Source organism: Protopterus annectens, chromosome 2.part1 (genome assembly GCF_019279795.1).
Source record: "Protopterus annectens isolate FY-2018-M chromosome 2.part1, PAN1.0, whole genome shotgun sequence".
Lineage (NCBI taxonomy): Eukaryota > Metazoa > Chordata > Ceratodontiformes > Protopteridae > Protopterus > Protopterus annectens.
In genome coordinates this window covers 1,253,920,824-1,253,940,686 of record NC_056729.1, presented here as the reverse complement: position 1 = coordinate 1,253,940,686, position 19,863 = coordinate 1,253,920,824, and the positions used below count along the sequence as shown (strand labels likewise).

The following is a 19,863-nucleotide window of genomic DNA, read 5'->3' as shown; positions in this document are numbered from 1 at the left end:
GGAGAGTGTTAAAATAAAACTTTATAACAATGTAAAGGTGAGGAGAGTATAATACAGTTTATATGGCTAAGGAGCCATAACAATACATGATAAAATAGAAGATCAATGGTCAAGTAGTCATTTGACAGAAGGATTTCACTATAGTATGCAGTCTCATCAACATCAACATTGCTGTCATTTAAACTTCCTGCTTAACTCCATTAAGGGTAATCCTTGTAAGGATTTTGAATTCCAACATCAGAAGTTAAACCAAGAACTTGGGCATCAGTACTTTTACCAGAAAAAAAATCTCAGTCCTCACAATTGCTTTCACGCGCCGAAATGACAGCTTTAGCAAAATGCTTAACATGACAACAAACGTCAGAGGCCATTCCACAGAGTTAGAAGGAGGCGGAGCATTACACAATAGGGAAAAGAAAAATTATTGTAAATCATGAAACAAATAGAACAAAACCACAGAAGGAGGCATTAAAACAATAAAAACAAACATTAAGATAACAATAGTGACAAATCACTTCAATACTCCAACACACAGTTGTCATTAAGTGTTGGAAACCCAGACAGAAATCACAAGAAACATCCTCTGTCACAATATATATATTATACCCTGAGACATATACACCACAATATACAAGTTATATTGTGCAAAAACTGAAACCAGATTAGAACACTGCAGCAGTCTTCCTTCTCTAATGCAAAAGCACATCAGGCATTCCCAGTAAGAAGATGCATGAAACTGACTATGTATGAGAAGCGTGCAAGACACCTCATCCTGTCAACTGCCTGGTCACACACTATCATTTCTCCCTTCTACACCATTTTCAAGAAAATATAGAAAAGCACCAAAATTGGTAAAGACAGCGTTGTTCTGAGCTTTCTCTTCCTTCCCCAGTGACCTGCATCTCAGAGGGGAGGCTGCAGTGGTATGGGGAGTGGGTGAGTACGAGTTAGGTAAATTAGAAGTCAATAAAAGAATGACAGGTAGGAATAGTGTCAGGTAGTCTCAAAACAGATGAGAAGTAGGGCAGGAAAAGGCAGGAAGGTAATCTAAGATAGCCACACACACACACACACACACACACACATATATATATATATATATATATATATATATATATATATATACGGTTTCACTTCATAATCTCGAAATGCTGAAATACCGAATTTCAGCATTCAGAGACCATGAAGCCGAACCATTCACAATACCGAAACCCACAATCACGAATCACACAATCACAAACATACATACACCATACACCACATAGAACACACACCATTCCACCCACAGCACACAAACCACACAACCCTACACTACATATAAGTAAGGGAGCAAGCCCCCCTGCACCCCCCACATACCCCCTACTTATATATACCAACTCCGAGATCACACATAACAAAAAAAAAAAAAATAACACCACGGCATTCTCCACCCGCTCACACACAAATACACATCACACATACACAAACACCAACAAATCCAACACTCACACTGATACATACACCTCCCTACCCTTACCCACACATACAATGTACAAAAACACACAAAAACACTCGTTCACCTGCAATTTCAGGCACCATAACACTACACGCAATGTACCGGAAATGCATAAGCGTGGATTCAAGATATTCAAATTCAGTCTTATGCACTTTCAGCATTCTGACTTTTCTGCTTCATGGTCTCGGAAAGCTGAAATTCGGTATTTCAGCATTTTGAGGTTATGAAGTGAAACCATATATACATATCCCACTGTATCACCCACCTCTGGAACAAACTTCCATTACATTTCAAGCAAGGTAGCACCCATGGTAAGCCTAGATAATTGAATGGGCAGCATCAAATTTTCTCCCGTTCTGGCTTGATGCTCAGATGTTGGCACCCTGTTGTAGCTTTCTTGAAGCTGGCCTTAGACGATGTTATGAGTGCCCGTAGTTTTTTGCTAATACTGATCAGAGATGCCTTCCCTTTTTGGGATTTTGCTCTATCATGTAGTAGCTTCCTCCTTCTATTGTATAGTTTGTTTATGGCTGGGGTCCACCAGACAGGACGTCTGCCTTTGGAGGATTGGGTCTTGGTTTTATTTGGGATTGCATGATCCATGCATTCCTGAAGGTGTTCATAGAATGCGTTTATAAAGGATTCTGCAGTCTGGGCCGTATTATCCACAGGCCCGGGGGCTTTGAAGGATTCCACCTCAGTTTTGAGGAGTGTGAAATTTGCTTTAGAGAAGTTTTTCACTGTGGTTTTCTGGGCATGGGGTGGGGTCGGGATGTGAATATCCAGTGAGATTAGTTTATGGTCTGATCTTACCAGTGAGGGATACACTTCTGGTCTGGAGCATAGAGTCCCTATGTTGGTGATGATCAGGTCCAGTATGTTTTCCCCTCTTGTGGGAGTGGTAACAAGTTGTTCCATAGCATTTGAGTTTATAAATTCTAGGTACCTTTGGGCTAGGGTGTTGGAGCTAGAGTAATGCTCCCAGTCTATGTTTGGGTAGTTGAAGTCGCCCAATATAATGGTGTTTGGAGAGACCTTCATATTTTCCAGTGTTCTCAGGAAGGCCGAGTGGGGTTCCTGGGTTTGGGAGGGTGGTCTGTAGCAGGCTATAAACTGGAAGGCAGTTTTACCCACTGTTAGTTGCACATGGATAGTCTCTGATGCTTCGTGCTGTGCCACCAACCTGGAGGTGTGGGTATCTTTGACGAATATTGATACTCCCCTCCTTTTGTGGTTCGGTCCAAGTTTTGGGGCTGAAAAGCATGGTATGAGGTATAACCTGGTAGTGCTGGGGTGCTCTCGAGAGCCTTGAACCAGGTTTCTGTTACTGCACAGATATCGACGTTCTCCATGCTAAGGAGAGTTTTGAGTGCGTGCATCTTGAGGTTTAGACTTCTGGCGTTGAGTAGCATTACTCTTAGTTTCTTATCCCTTGTGATACCTATGGAGGTGGGTTTGTCTTTTGAGCCTTGCCTAAAAAAGGCACTATGGGGGTAGCAAGAGCCTTTGCCAATATCCGAAAGCCCAGGGGTGACAGGTGCAAGCTGTCCCTAGCAAAGCATCGTGGCTTGTCAAGCATGTCATCCCAGGCTGACAGGCATTAGATCCCCTTTGAATGACACCAATACTTAAGCCAATTGTTGAAATTGATAATCTTGTCTTCATACTGTGGCATCATTCTTGGTGAGGGTAAGATGCTACTCTACTCAAGGTCAGGGTCATACCGGCCTGGGCTACATGCTCAGAGAGCTCCTCTATGTCTCTTTTCATGTAGTCCAGGGAGGTACATCTCAGGTTATTCACACCAGCATGGACAATGACTGAGCCATATTTGTACTTGCCTTGGAGTGACCTGAGTGCTTGTGTTATATGGTGGATCCTAGCGCCCGACAGGCAGCTCACCGTGACCTTTTCCTTGTTCAGCCTGGTGAGTGGGACGTCAGTGTGCCTGATGATAGAGTCACCTATTACAAGTGTATCAAGTGTGTTGTTTAGCCTTAAGGGCTGTGACTGTTCAGCACACTGGCTTTGTGAGCTATGTGTTGCACGTGTTTTGTTTTGGGGTAGCGGTTGCTTGGGTGTCTGCTTTGGAGATCTCTGCTGCTTAGACAGATTTTTATTTAGAGCCTCCAACTATGTTTTTGTGTGTTTATGTGTTTGGTTTGCTGTCGTGGTAGGTCTATGTGAGACTGGAATTTTAGTGAGTGTGGTTTCCTTCTCCTCCTGACTGGTTACGCCTGTACTGAGTTGAGAGAGCTTAGCCTCCAGTTTGGCTATATGGTTGCATCTCTCACATGTGTTGGAATTTGTTGGGAGGAGGAGAGGGTTGTGTGTGTACATGAGGCAGTTGTAACATTGCCTCAAGATTCCCAGATTCACCAGCTGGACTGAGGAGGAGATTGACAACTGACTTTTGGACATGCTAGAATAGTATTGGGAATTTCTTTATAATTGAAAAAAATGGCCAATGGGGAGCAAGATACTCCAGGGGGAGTTTGTGAGGGTGTAGTGCTTTTAATTTTTTAGTGCTGACTTATATAATTGCTTTAGTGAGCAAGTGCCAGGTAACTTAAATGCAAAAATGACAAACAGTAACTTTCTTTCAAGTGAAACAAGGAAATAAGTACAGTAAGCAATGCAGATATCACTAGGGATCCACAGAAGCGCTGAAAAGCCGCGTTTTAGGTGGAATTAGCTTTTCAGGGAAATAACAAGCATACAAACAAAACTAGATTCAGCAGGCCTGGATCTAGTCTATGCTACAGCAAACAAGGTGTACCAATTACAGTAAGAAATAGTTCAAATATGCAGGCACTATAAGCCTTTAACCAGAAATTCCCAGCTCAGAGGGGTAGAGTCCAGCCTCTTCTCCCACAAGAGTGCAGACCATGAACCTTCTTAATGTAAAATAACTGGCCTGAAGCCCAGGTGCTTAAACCAGAACTAATACACTTTTAGAATAACAGACACTGAGCCCTCAATCAGCAGTTCCCAACTTAGAAGGATGTAAGCTACCTGTCCTGCCACCACAGTGCAGCCCACAAACCTTCCTAATGTAAAACAACTGGTCTAAAGCCCAAGTGTTTAAACTAAAAGGCTTAGAATAAGTTACACCAAGCAGTAATAAATACAACTGAGTACTTTTAAGATGACGCAAAAGCAAAATCAAGTAGGAAAAAAACACAAATACAGTAAAAGCAGGTACATTTTTTTTTTTTTTTTTTTTTTTTTTAGTGGAAAGAGAGAAAGGAAAGAGAGAAAGGGGTAGCCGGAACTAAGCTGATTGGCCTTCTCAAATGCTCTCCCTGTACTGGGTGGAATGAGGTAATGACACCAGACTGGGAGGAGGGTCCCAGATCAAATTTACACTAGGGGCGGGCAACTGCAAAGCCACCAACTATAAAAACACTATACCCACACGGAGAGAGGGTGGGAAACAAACTGCAGAAATGTTTCACAGCTGAAAAGCAGAAGTGAGCCTTTAAATGAAAGTTTTAAACAGCTAAAGGAGCCTCTAGAAAAAAAGAGTTTACTGCAACCAATTATCAGAAACAAACAACCCAACAGATGCTTAATAAAAGTGGACAATTTCCAGTTAATACCTCACACACAGTGAAACTAGCTAGAAAAATACACAGTACACAAAGTGCTATAAATAACAAAGAAATAAAGAACAAAATAAACAAAAAACAGGATACTTAATGTTATATATTATAGTTCCGACTTTCCTCAGTGTCCTTCCTTCGATCAGTTCACTGTGAAATGGCAGAGCATTCACAACTGAACTTCTTAGGTAACAGAAAGTTGAAACCTGAGACAGCTTTTAAGAAAGAAATCGCAAAAGAACCAATGAGGTGCTTAGTCTAAGCTGTAGTCCAGGTGACCTCAGTCAGCCAATGACCTCAAACAATTCTCTCTCACAGAAATGCCTGATGGCTTTGGCCAAACCAATGTCTCTGAATATGTGCTCAGACACACAGCTTCCACAAACACTAGGCCCAAATACAAGCCTGAATATGGAAATGCTACAAATATCCCCACTACTTAGAACAAACTGCAGAAATGTTTCACAGCTGAAAAGCAGCAGTGAGCCTTTAAATGAAAGTTTTAAACAGCTAAAGGAGCCTCTAGAAAAAAAGAGTTTACTGAAACCAGTTATCAGAAACAAACAACCCAACAGATACTTAATAAAAGTGGACAATTTCCAGTTAATACCTCACATACAGTGAAACTAGCTAGAAAAATACACAGTACACAAGTTTAAGAATATTCAAGAATTTCAAAATAGCCTCATTGTTCCCTCCATTTAGTTTCAATTTATCTTAGAATCAGCCTTGAGAAAGGCAGTGGTGTGGCAGTGGCCAGCATTTTTTATAATGGCCACTGCACTGACTCCTGGATCCCTAGTTGTCCCCTGGCTTGCTTCTCTGTAGGATGAGAAAGACCACACTATGGAGAGAGACATGACAGGCTCACATATGGCCTCTGTGGCTGCTTCTCTGATTTGTGGTGCAAGATTCTCAATGCCCACATCGGTCACCTAGTGTGAAGTAGCGGCCGGTGCTGACTGCCTTGAACCAATACCTTGAGATCATCACTAGCACCCTGGAGGGCATCCTTTTTGGCTGTCTAAATCACACAGATGTCTGGCCTCGATTATCAGGACACCAGAGATGGAGCTGACCCAAGACACCAGTCACAGGTGTCACGTACTCTTGGGAAGGCTATTATCTGTGGTAGCTTTGCAGGCTGTCTTCATTCCACCCAAACTACTATCAATGTGTTCCCCTTCCTTGTGGATCACTCTACCCTCCCATTTGTAGTACAATCCTTCTCATCACCAGCTGTCCACCTCTTGTCTATCAGCATTCCTTCATTGTGGACACACCACCTTCTGTATTAGTACTTCCCCTTTTCATTCTTTGTATGGATTCTGTGTTTGTCTGTCTGCCTGTCTGCCTGATCCTGTTACCATACCCAAACCCCCCTTCCTATCCATATCCTCCACATATTTACTTTGTTGTCTATAGGCACCTGACCCACAAAAAAATTGTCCACCCCATCCCACTACCACTTTTCCCTTCCAGTTGCCATGCTGTCTTACCTCCTTTCTGACTATCCTATCCCCTTTTTTATCTCATTTAAGCTCACCTTGGTGGACTATCCACGTAATGTGATCCCCATTGTGTTCATGTTGCACTTATTTGAAGCCTTGAGGCACATGTCAGCAAGTCTGGAATTGTTGGACATGTTACTTCCATGTTGGGGTTCTATAGTCACATGACACCAAATAACATTGTACACTCAATAGGCAGTGCATATGATTTTTGTGATTGCTTTGCCTCCATGTGCAGTGCTGCATCTGGCATGTCCCCCAGCTGTTATCATATATGCACACCTTAGCCTCCACTATACTGCACTAAACTGCTTGAACTGTGCCATTTTTCAGAGTGAGTGCACTACAATTCTTTCTAAATCTATGTCTGTGTGCATGTCTGTGTGCGTGTATGTGTGCATGTGTGTGTGCGTGTGTGTGTGTGTGTGTGTGTGTGTGTGTGTGTGTGTGTGTGTGTGTGTGTGTGTGTGCCTCTTAAATAATTTTCTAATGTAAAATCTAAAAATGTGCCATGGCCGTCTTTGTAATTTTTAAATAGTACTTTTCACTTCTACTAGAAAAAAAAGGTAAAATTGTGCGACAGTAAATGGATAATAAATATGTGCTGAGGTGGTATTGCTGAACATTTAATTTATTAATCAGGTTAATTATACTGACTGTCCAGTTGTCAATCAAAGTAAGCAAAAAACATTAAGCAGTTAGCCACTGAGAGGAAGAAAACCTGTGTGGGCATTGTGTAATGTTAACACAGACAATTTATGGATTCACAAAGTAAATCTTACATGCAAGATTTGATAGGCAACATGAATGACCACTACATTTCAGTTTCACCCATTTATCCTGATTTCCCACATGACATCTCATCTAATTTTAAGTTAGTATTTTAGAATAAATATAATTATTTTATAATTATTTTAAACTTTAAAATATTCTCTATAAATACTGTAAGAAAGCTAAATCATGCAGAAAAAAGGCATAGATACTTACTCAGCTAAGAGGCATAGTTTGTCACCTTTTTTTAATTCAATGTCATTTTCATTTACGGCAGTATAGCTGTAGAGTGCAACAATCATGTTTTCCTCTGCAAAACAAAATAAAACAAATTACTTGCAAACTAGAAAGCATACGTTTTAAAATATTTCCTTATTTCCTTTTTTGATATATATCAATACTATCCTTTAACAATGAATTGATCTATTACCTTTGTGAGATCCTTCAGATCACTCACATTATTGATACTTACAGATAGATTGGATACCTAGCTATACTGTATTAACATTAGATATCATAACTGTGATATATATATATATATATATATATATATATATATATATATATATATATATATATATATATATTGTATGCTTTAACATTTTTCAAATTTACCTATTTATCATTTCTATGAAAAACACCTTGTTATATCAAGAAGAGGAGAGTACAATAAATGTATGATACTTTGACACAAATATTTTCAATTCAAGCACAATTCAAAAGACTCACTTAAAACAATGCAATAAAAGAAGACTTTGGCATCCACAGTCCAGATTTTTCACACTTTTGCTCATTATATACTTTCAGAGTTTTCAGGCTTGATCTCTGATGGTAGACAAACATACAGACATACTTGAAATCTGGTAACAACTACAGCAGGGTATTAGCATACAGTACATAGAGAGAATGTCCATCATTCATTCATTCATTAATTATTCATTTAGTCATTGCCACATATCTTCTTTACCCATCTTGCATCACAGTGGAGCTGGATTCTGTCTCGGCACTCAGCAGGCAGAATTACAGAACTAAATGCTGGATAAGATGCCAGTCCATTGCAGAATGCACACATGAACTCACATGTTGCACGCAGGGCTATGGATAATTTTGAAGATCTCAAGTTCACCTAGACCATGTTTTATGATATGGAAGGAAATTGGATAATTTGGAAAAATAACTCTAACAAAGGAAGGACACGCATATTGCCCAAAAGGCACTCCAGTTGGAAATCAAACTGGAGGACCAAGAGTTGTGAAACAATGTTAATCACTGCCCCACTGTACAACTGAAGTGAGTAGCAAAAATGCATTACATGGATTAATGTAACTTTGCGTCTCTTACTACACTGTATCTATCTATTTATTTATTTATTTATTTTGTTGATGGTGATATTGTTGCTGAGCACAGCCTTTTTATAGGGGCTTTAAGGGGAAATGCTCCACAATAAAAAACAATATAGACATTTGACTGATTTATAAATGTTATAAAGAAGAAAAGTAATGGGGAGAATATACGAATTAAAAACTGCAAGCTTGACAGGAAATAGACATAGCCTTATAATTTTCAAGCACATATTATATATTTCCTAGAATAAAAAGGAAATACACATAGTAACGTACTTTGCAGAATACATATTATATGCTTCCACCTGAGACACTTCAGTCACTAAAATATGTTATATGTGAAACGTCTCCCATCTAACAGCTAGTACTACTAAGGTGTGGATGGCATTTTACAAAGCCTCCTAGAACACAAAATAAATGATTCCATCTTCCAGAGCACAAGACAACACCTACTCCTTCTCCCCTGCTACATACTGCAAATGCACAGAGATAACCCAAAAGTCAATCTGAAAGCTGGCCTAACCCCACAAGACTCACTAAGTCTGCTTACAGGTGGGGTTATGTTTTAGTCATAGGTGATTCTGTAGTTAGACAACAGACTCCACATTCACCACACTGGACAAAAACAAGATGATTGTAAGCTGCGTGTCCTGTACCAGCATCCATAATGTCCTAAAGTCCCTTAAATCACATAAATATAAAAACAACCTAGTGGTGGGCCACATGGGAGTAAATAACCTGAGGAGCTCCACACAGAGGAATACACAGACAGACATGATGGACTTATAATGCATGTGATAGAGGCAGGAAAGGCACTGGTCTTGAGTAGTAGGTTGTCTTCACCAAGAATGATGCCTAGATACCAGGACACTATTATTGGCTTTGACAAATGTCTAAGCAGATGGTGTCATTCAAGGGCATGCAGTATGTGTTGGTCTTGGATGAAATGGTAGACAAGACTTCCTGTTTCAACAAGGATGGTTTATAACTCTCATACCAGGGCTTCTGCATAGTGGCTAAAGCCTTTGCTGTCCAAAAAGTGTCTTTTTTGGCAGAGTCTCCCTAACACACATTCTTACGTAGCAAACTCAAACCCAAATCCATACAAACTCATGGTGGCAATACCCAGTATTACAAATCTAAACGCAAAGATGCAAGAACAAGAGGACTTCCTGTAGCTCAGCTGCATTCATATCTGTGTAATTACTAGACATGCTTTCAGTCTTCGGTAGGTTGCCTTCACCAAGAATGATGCCTAGAAACCAAGGCAATATAATTGCTTTTAACAGCTGACTAAATACCTGGTAGCATTCTAAGGGTATGTAGTGTGTATTGGTCTGGGATGAAATGGTAGATTAAAGCCTTTGTTTCACCAAGGATGGCATGCAACTCACCTACCAGGGCTTCTGCAAACTGGCTAAAGCCTTTGCTGCCCCCATAGTGCTTTTTTAGGTATAGTCTCACTATCAGACATTCCTACACAGCAATCCCAAACCCAAATTCAAAAACAGCAACAAACGGCAAAACTAAAGAAATCCACAAAATGAGAGACTCCCAGTCCACTTCAAAAGGAACGTAATTTATTGTAGTAAGCGCTTTCACTGGAAACAGTTCTCCAGCTTCTTCAGACTAAAAAATTACATGACAGTTACTCCCTAACTTTAAAAACCCACTTAAAAACCACACTTCCAATGACATTCACAAGCTATAATGATATAATTCAAGCTTATTCTAATGTAAAGCAACAAGATAAAAACATTCTAAACAACAAGATGCTGTTCCTATATGGAAAAAGCTTGTGTTTAACAAGTGAAAAATACAAAGCTATTTTTCATTATTAAAATAAATTACAGATTATACTTGGTTACTGTGTTACTCAGATTACAAACTATATACAGATGGCTACGGACAATTAAATTCTCAATACTTATGCTTAGTACTGCTTTTATCAACAAAAATACCATAAACAATGCTGTTAAATAGAACTCTCTAAACATCTTAGACAAATACAATAATTGTGCACATGAGATACAGTATAAGCCTAACCATGTTGATTTTATTCTGGTGGTGTGAATTAATACATGCTATAAACCATTACACACCATTTTACTACCGCTTATTGACTGTCTAATCATAATTACCTGGCTAGAACTTTCTTTTTAACAAACATTTTATTGACAGTGCCTCATTCAACCCTGGTGGTGTGCGGGCTCCTGTCCGATTTTGCCATACTAATTCTGCTTCCTCAAGTATTAAATCCCAGGACCCCCTCTTAATTTCTTCTCAACTTTTTGCAATACTACAAAGGAGAACCTGTATAAAGGCAGTTCCAAAATATGTTTTGCTAGGGCATTTGTAATGACGGTGTTATTAATACTATATAGGTGTTTGTAAATTCTTTGTTTCATTTTTCTTTTGGTTTTCCCTATATAGAAAGCTTTGCAGCTTTCACAAACCGCTGCATAGACCACCCCCTGGGAATCGCAGTTAAATTTAGCATCCAAAGTATATTCTCTATTTCTGATTTTTATTTTCTTGGTTACTTTAATAAATTTACATTGGTGGCATCTTCCACATTTACTCATACCTGTGCAACCCTTAGCTGTATTTTTAGAATTCTCAACCAAGCCTTTTTAACTTCAATCCTCTTCTGTAAGTTAAATGGGGAATTTGGCTAAAGACTTTCCTTAGCTCATGATCATCTTAGATAAACATCCAATTTTTACTGACAATCTCCCTAATGAAATGAGAATCTAAAGAAAAAGTTGTCGGGAATCTAATGTCCTGTCTAGGACTTAATTCACACGTGTGACTGATGTCTAAATCTCACTGTGGTGAGAAGGGGGCTGTGTCATAACCTTTAACCACCAAGGAAGAAAAATGTCCTGAACATCTTTTGTTAATGACTTCATCAAATATAAGTTCGATGAAGGCCTGTGGGTATCCCCTCTTGCTGAACATAGATTTTAGAAGTTCACATTCTGTGATAAAAATCTGTAAAATCGGAGACCATTCTTGCTGCTCTTACTGCCTGCCCTTTCACTAATGCTTTTTTTGGGTGCAGTGGGTGGCAGCTTGTAAAATGCAAGAACCCATTTGAGTAGATTGGCTTATGGAAGATGATCATCCTAAATCTAGTATTCGGGTGATCCTTAGACAGGTGTATATCAAGAAAATATATCTCTTCACATCCTATTTGGAATGTGAAGTTAAAAAATTGGTAAATGATGTAATTTCATCTATAAATGATTGAATCAAAGATATTTCACCTTTCCATATTAGAAACATGTCGTCCTGGTACCTCGTGTACCAGGCTACATATTCCCTAAACTTCAAGTTTTTAAATAGAAATATTCTTTTCCAGTAAGCCATACCACTATTAGCGAAACTGCTGCCACAAGGGGCACCCATGGCTACCCCACTTTTCTGTAGAAAAAAATGATTATCAAAAAACAGAAAATTGTTAGTCAGGACAATCGCTAAGAGTGTTTCAATGACATAGATGTCTTTGTCATCTACACCCTTAAGGGGGAGAAAATCTCTAACCCATTCTACACCAAGTTGTTGGGGAATAACGGTGTACAAGTCTTTAACATCCACCGTAATAAAAATTAAACTATCGTTGTATTCAATACTGTTGACATTCTCAAGGAAGTGCCATGAGTCATGACAAATGTGAGGCTTAGATCTAATTATTGGCTTTAACTTGGAGTCAGCATATTTAGCACACGCATAAGTAATGGACCCCCTACCATCCACAATCGGCCTGAAGGGTGGATTAATTAGGTCCTTGTGGATCCTAGGGGTCCCAAAAAAGGTTGTAATAGTAAATGCTGGCATGTTTAAGTAATGTAAGGTGTCAATGTCTATACTCCCTTCCAAGAACAAGTCATTTAAGGTGTTGTTTATAGTCCTATAAGTATCATTGACTTGGTTGAGACTGACCTGTTCATATACAACACTGTCTAAAACAGCCTGCATGCTGCTTATGTATTCATGTTGATCCATGAATACTAACCCTGCCCCCTTGTCAGGTTTCATAACAGATGCTTTACAAACATTCAGTAGCTCAATGAATGCATTTTCTTCATTAGAAATATTCTTGTGCTTATTTGAATGCAAGGTGTTATTAACCAACACGCTTTTTCAAATAAAGCTAAGGTTTCTTGCAACTGTGGATTAAAAAGGCTGTAGACCCTCAGATTGTTAGTCAGTGTTCAGTTAGACCCCATAAGGTAAGAAAGGTTCAACTTGCATACAAACAACTTGAGGTCAATAATCGTCTTGACCAAATTAGCCCTCTTATCAGGCACAAAAGTCAGATCTTTGGAGAAAAAGTTGACCATGTCTTTGTCCACCCGAAGGGAACTGAAATTAAAAATCTTAAAATCCCCTTCAATACTTACTAGAATTTGTGGCAGATCTCTTATTATCTCTTCTTCCAGTTCTGACATTTCCTGTTCTGCCCCTACCTCATGTTGTTGGTGTATCGGTTCAAAAAATGTTGTTGTACGTTGTTGTTCAACGGAAAATCCTGCTGATTGTTGACATTACCATGAGCAGCAGAATTTTTCCCAGCTATTTGCTCATGTTGTTGGGGAATGTGTCATTGTTGGTTATTTCTGATCCGCTCACTACAGCGAACCAACGAGGCTGGATTGTCGACCGTGCATTTGGCAGAGTCATCCAGGCTGGTTATATTGTCTTGTAAACCAATGTGGCCAACATTGTCTCCGCTGTTGTAGACGTTGATAACAGGTGGAGGGGCTGGATAAGCAAATCCTTTTGTGTATTCATTGAGATCCCTAGAGATTTTCTTCTTTTTAGTCTCAATATTTTTGACCAAGCTGGCTTCAATGCTACTAAAGATCCTGGCATATTCAAACCTATACCTGTCATAGTCTTCTGCGGTGATTATGTTTTCTTCTAAAGTTTCTAAGTCCCCTTTTAATGAAGAAATTTGCAACAAATAGTTTTTGACTAAGATGCCAAGAAATTCCAAGCCCTGTTTATCAAACAGAGCCCTCAACTCCATATGAAACAGAGATCCGTTCACAAGCTCTTACTGGGTACCGCCACTGGCGCAAACCTTTCGGGATGATTTTTTTTATTTATGCATTCCTGCAAGTAGGAAACTTCAAGTTGTAGTTTCCTACATTTAAAATGTTTCTGATCGAATTCATTTAGATACCCCACAAGAGAGTTGGTGACATGGTTGTTATTGATTTCCCCGTCATTCAAAATACTGGTGTTCATAAAAAAAGAGGCTTCTCCCAAAAAAGCCTCAGTAGTCGGCACATCACAATTCTGTGTGTGCTGTTGGGTGGGAGTTGACCCCCCATCGTCGGCCTCAAACGACCCTCTTCATTCGCCACATTCAATTGGTTTGGGGCTATCAAATTCATTCTATTCCCACCATTGGAAGTAGCTGGAAATTGCGAAGACAGCTCAGTTCATTGACTATTAGATGCACCCGCACCTGTGTGAGCCGCCTGCCCATTGCCACATCCAAACATTGCGACAGTGTTTCAACTCTCTTTAGTAATTCTTGCACAAGAATAGTAAGGTTACCTGCAGCATTCACTTCCAAGGCAGCAGTAGGTGTGTTGTTTGTTCTGTTCTCTTGAGTAAAGAGTAATGGTGAAGGTGAACCTGAGTCACTCACCATAACGAGGATAAAAACAGTAACAAACGGCAAAACTAAAGAAATCCACAAAATGAGAGACTCCCAGTCCACTTCAAAAGGAACGTAATTTATTGTAGTAAGAGCTTTCACTGGAAACAGTTCTCTAGCTTCTTCAGACTAAAAAATTACATGACAGTTACTCCCAAACTTTAAAAACCCACTTAAAAAACACACTTCCAATGACATTCACAAGCTATAATGATGTCATTCAAGCTCATTTTAATGTAAAGCAACAAGATAAAAACATTCTAAACAACAAGATGCTGTTCCTATATATGGAAAATGCTTGTGTTTAACAAGTGAAAAATACAAAGCTATTTTTCATTATTAAAATAAATTACATATTATACTTGGTTATTGTGTTACTCAGATTACAAACTATATACAGATGGCTACGGACAATTAAATTTGCAATACTTATGCAAAGACGCTCAATAAGCGGTAGGAAAATGGTGTGTAATGGTTTATAGCATGTATTAATTCATGCCATCAGAATAAAATCAACATGGTTAGGTTTATAGCATATCTCATGTGCACAATTATTGTATTTGTCTAAGATGTTTAGAGAGTTCTATTTAACAACATTGTTTATAGTATTTTTATTGATAAAAGCAGTACTAAGCGTAAATTTTTACACGGGTAGCTCACTTTCCTTCCACAGGAGAAAAGCATCTGAAACAAAGGATAATAATTTCTCCAACACAGCTTTTAGAAATATTTTCCAGTTTACAGCATTCCTTCTCAGTCCTTGGAGACTCCTTCTGAAATATGACATTTCACAGCACTAGTGATCTTGAACTCTGAATTCAGATAGTGTCAGGCAGTTGGCTTAGTGCCTTAAGGAGCTGTTAAAAAGTTGGTTTCTGTTGCCCAGAGGGGCAAGGTTTGATTCCCACAGCCTTTATTACCTGACTGTATAACTTTAACAAGTCACTTAGCCAGACATTGCTCCAGGGCTGAGTCTGAAAAGTATCTATAGATATCAGTGCTCTATCCAGGAAAACAAAGCACTTTCATACTAGTTTCCATGGAGAAATAGAACCAAGATGCTCTCCTCCAAAAAAGGAAGCCAATCTGGTGGTCCCCTGCCATAAACAAACTATACACCAGACGAAAGATACTGTTGCAGAAAAGAGGAAAATCCCAGGATGCAAAAAACTCCCTTACCAGCCTCAGTAAGAAGCTGAGATGCCTCATAATATCCTCCAAAGCTAGTTATGAAAATAAAATTGCTAAAGATTCCAAAGACAACCACAAGGCATTCTATAGTTATGTCAAGATTAAATGGCAATGCACAGATATGCTCTGAGCTACAACAGAATGGAATTAAATATATTGATCCCAAGAATATTGCCAGTATCTTGGCAGTTTGATTTAGTGCCAGCTTCACCCCCCTCTCACCCCCTAAAGGACCTATCTCAATACCAAAAGATTGCCAAATTCCGGTAATCGTGGCCAAGCAGGTAGAAACCACACTCTCCAAAGTTAAGAATACAGCATTCATGGGACCAGATGACATCCTGGGCTGTATGCTATATGAAATATAAAATTAACTGGCACCTCACCTAAGTGTCATGTTTAATCATAATCTCACCTTAGGCTTCGTGCCCACTGAGAGTTGCACAGCTACAGTTATCCCACTCCACAAGGGGGATCCACCTTGGATCACGGGAACTACTGTCCCATCAGTCTGATGAGCCTGATCTGCAAAGGCATGGGACACATTATTATGGAACTTATAAACAAAGACAATGGCAAACTTCAAACACTGAACTTCACCCAGTTTGGGTTTGTGAAGGGCTAATCTTGTCTCCTGAACCTGATTGACTTCTTTGAATCAGTCTCCAGAGCTGTGGACGAGGGTAAGGTGGTCCACACAGCCTATCTATACCTCGCCAAGGCCTTCGACACCATCCCCCACTCTGGAATCATAGGTAACCTTAATAAGCTGGGTATAAATCCCTATGTTACACGATTGGGTTGCCAACTGGCTTACTGAAAGAACCCAGACTGTAAAAATAGCCAACTCCAAATCCATCTCCAGACAAGTGACAAGTAGAGTACCTCAGGGTTCAGTCCTGGGACCGCTCTTGTTTGGCATCTACTTATCTGAAGTACAGGCCAACACTAAGGGACTCTTGCTAACAAACTTTGTAGATGACTGCAAACCGGGAGCCATTACTGAATCCCCAAATGAATTAGATATTCTACAAAAGAGCCTTACAGAAACAGATGCTTGGAGCCAGATCCATTGGCTCAAGCTTAATGCCAAGAAATGTATAGTTATCCCTTTTGGGAAAAAACATGTACCCATGAATTACCACATAGGTGGCAGTATACTAAACACCAAAAGTGTGATGAGAGACTTAGGGACACAGGTGGACAGTGGTCTCACCTTCGATAACCACATCACCAAAACAGTCAGGAAATCCTTCTATGTGGCACACCTCATCACCAAGGGCTTTTCATCCAGAAAAAAGGAGGTCATTGTCCCACTGTACTCATCCCTCATTAGACCGATTATAGAGTACAATGCCCCATTTGGTAAGTACCTCACAAGACATCTGTAACAGCTGAAAGGCCACAGAAATACCTCACTAAAAGAATCACAGGCCTAAAGCAGATGCCCTATACTGACCATCTAAAAAAACTCCAGCTATACTCTGTGGCATATCATCTACTCAGAGGCAATCTCTGCTTAACATACAAGGCCATGTCAAACCCTGAGCTGTTGAACATGCTCCACTTAAAGAAATCCCAATCCCTCAGAGCCACATGCTCCAGGGATCTAAACCATGTCATCACAATGAACAAAATATGCTGGAGGGATAGGTTCATGACCCAGAGACTCCCCATACTCTGGAATAGACTGCCCATACATGTCAAGCAGAGCGCCTCCTTGGCCCTCTTCAAAAGGAACCTTGACAATTGGATGGGAGACAGGAAATTCACCCCGGGGATCACGTCAGTTTCCCTGCTAGACAGGGGTCCAGGGAAGTAAATATTGTGGGAAGAAATATCCAGGGAATTGTTATGGCTAGGCTTGTATAGGCCCTAGGGTCGATAGCCTAGTATCAACCTATGAACCTATGAACCTAAGAGTTCACCATCCTCACTTGAAGAAAAATCCTTTTGAAGACCTGCTTTCTCTTTAAAGAACACTGTCTTCACTCCAGGTGCAACCAACATATTATTATATATAGATACAGGCACACACAAACACACACATACACACACACACACACACACACACACACACACACACACATGCACACACGCACGCGCACACACGCACACACACACACACACACACATACACACACACACACACACACACAAAATAGCACAGATTAAAAAACTTTCTCACATTATGTTAATTGAACTTGCCTGACAAGTGGTCATACCCAGGGTATAAATGACTAAGAAGAACAGGCTCCACTACTGGTGTAGCCCAAGCAGTATGATCAGACAAGGTATATGCTAATGGTCATACACTGGCATAAACAAGATGGGGGTGTTATTCATAAATCTATAACTGCTGCACAATGGGGATGTGCCCACAGTATATTTGAACTCAGATGAATATTCATGTTCCAACTAAGGAAATCATTAAGGAATGTTAGGGGTTGCCGTCAAATTAATAAATATGTATCAGCAATAGACTCTTATTGCTACTGCTGTGCCCAGTGGTGCATGACATCAACAAATGAGGCATCAGGACATCCACCCATACTTAACGTTTCATCGACTCCATGACACCAACATTGTAGAACAGTACTGTGTAGACAGATACAACATCCAAGGAGCTGAGGACATGTGTCAACCTTATCTGCAGCCCTGTGGGAATCAGAGAGTAACTATCTCAGTGAATATGAAGCTGTGAGTGATTTCATATATATTAGCTACAGGGGCCTTTTGGTGACCTACTGGGTACACAGTTGGGGTACCTCAGGTATCAGCCTTCTACGGTGAATGGGAACCACAAATGCTCTTCCACATGCTGAAGTGACAGTCAGCACTATGCAGGATATCTGTGATATAGCCCACTTTGAATTAAATGCCCGGCCTGATGAACTGGGAAGGAGGGACAAGAATTACAAAGGGTAGGACTCCATCAACTGTCAGGTGGCCTGCAATGCATAGAATATCATATACAATGTGTATGTTTGTAGGCCACTTAGGCAGTTATCACAGCTCCCACATATGGCATACCTGTAACCTGTACTAATGTGACTTCCCTATGGTTATCTTGTTGATGATGCTGGATATGCCATGGAACCCTGTCTCGTGACACTCGTGAGAAATCTATAAAATCAAATAGACCAGGGGTACAACCGTGCCCAATCTTGAACAAGTAACATTACTGAATGAGTACCCAAGCTACTGAAGGTATATTTTTACTGTCTGGATTCATCTGGTGGTGCTTTGCTCTACGATCCTGCCACATGTGCAAACGGTGTCATTGTGTGCAGTGTTACACAATGTCATACTTATGAAAGAGTGACAGCAGGGTGGGCACATGCATGCACAGTTCCCAGCACACCAGGCAGCACAGGCTGAGTCAAATAGGGAGCCACTGGAGAAGTCAGCAGCAGGTGATGATCCAGCCAGATAGAAGAAGATGCGCTGTGCCATGGCACCAGCAAAGAGTGGCTTGACCAAGCTTCAGAACATTGTAGACAAGAGTAAAGCAGATACACAACAATACAAGTGATTCATGCAAAAACAACATCAGGCTGTGGTTACTCATGCATACGCTGGCCACACTGTACATCAGACATGGCCACCCCAAGTAACAATGTACAAAGGGCAAGACACAGTTATCATCATTCACACAAGTGGGGAAGGGAACACAGGACTAGATGTCCTTCATGGGAAAATGTGTCAGTGCTTAGGATTATTAAAGTAAAATGTACTGTTGCATGAATATCCTGTCAGTGTTTAATGTAAAGTCTTTGTGAAGGGCTAGTGTCAGTGGAATTGTGTATAGGTGTGTGTGTGTGTGTGTGTGTGTGTGTGTGTGTGTGTGTGTGTGTGTGTGTGTGTGTGTGTGTGTGTGTGTGTGTGTATGGATGTGTGCAATGTACTGGGCGCTGTGATGGTGTGAGTATGGGTCTGTTGGGACATAGCCACAGCAGTAGCTGCAGTTCTGTGACTCACTGCATTGCTCAGGTATAGGGCATGCATGACAGTGGTTTCAATATCAAGTACACACCCAACCATGAGAGGTGGCCCTACTAAGAGTTACACTGGATGTACCATGACCAGGACTAGATGCTGGTGTGCTGTATGATAGTAAGCAATGTCTGCTGTGAGTTACATCACTGTCACAACTGCCATAAACACAGGGACATCCCCTCTTAGATGCAGACACCTCCACAACAGATGCAGTCATGGAAGTCCTAGCACTTTGAGAGTGGGATCTTGATTATCTGTGGTCACAATGGCTATA

The 19,863-nt window shown here is 40.3% G+C and overlaps 1 protein-coding gene across 1 annotated transcript in view; it reads right to left on the bottom strand.

Moving 5' to 3' along the window:
* Positions 1–19,863, bottom strand: part of BLK (BLK proto-oncogene, Src family tyrosine kinase) — a 961,491-nt gene that overhangs the window by 367,121 nt on the left and 574,507 nt on the right. Inside the window, exon 5 of the mRNA XM_044062787.1 lies at positions 7,599–7,692. Coding sequence (XP_043918722.1) covers positions 7,599–7,692 — 94 coding nt within the window. The remainder of the gene's footprint in view (positions 1–7,598; positions 7,693–19,863) is intronic.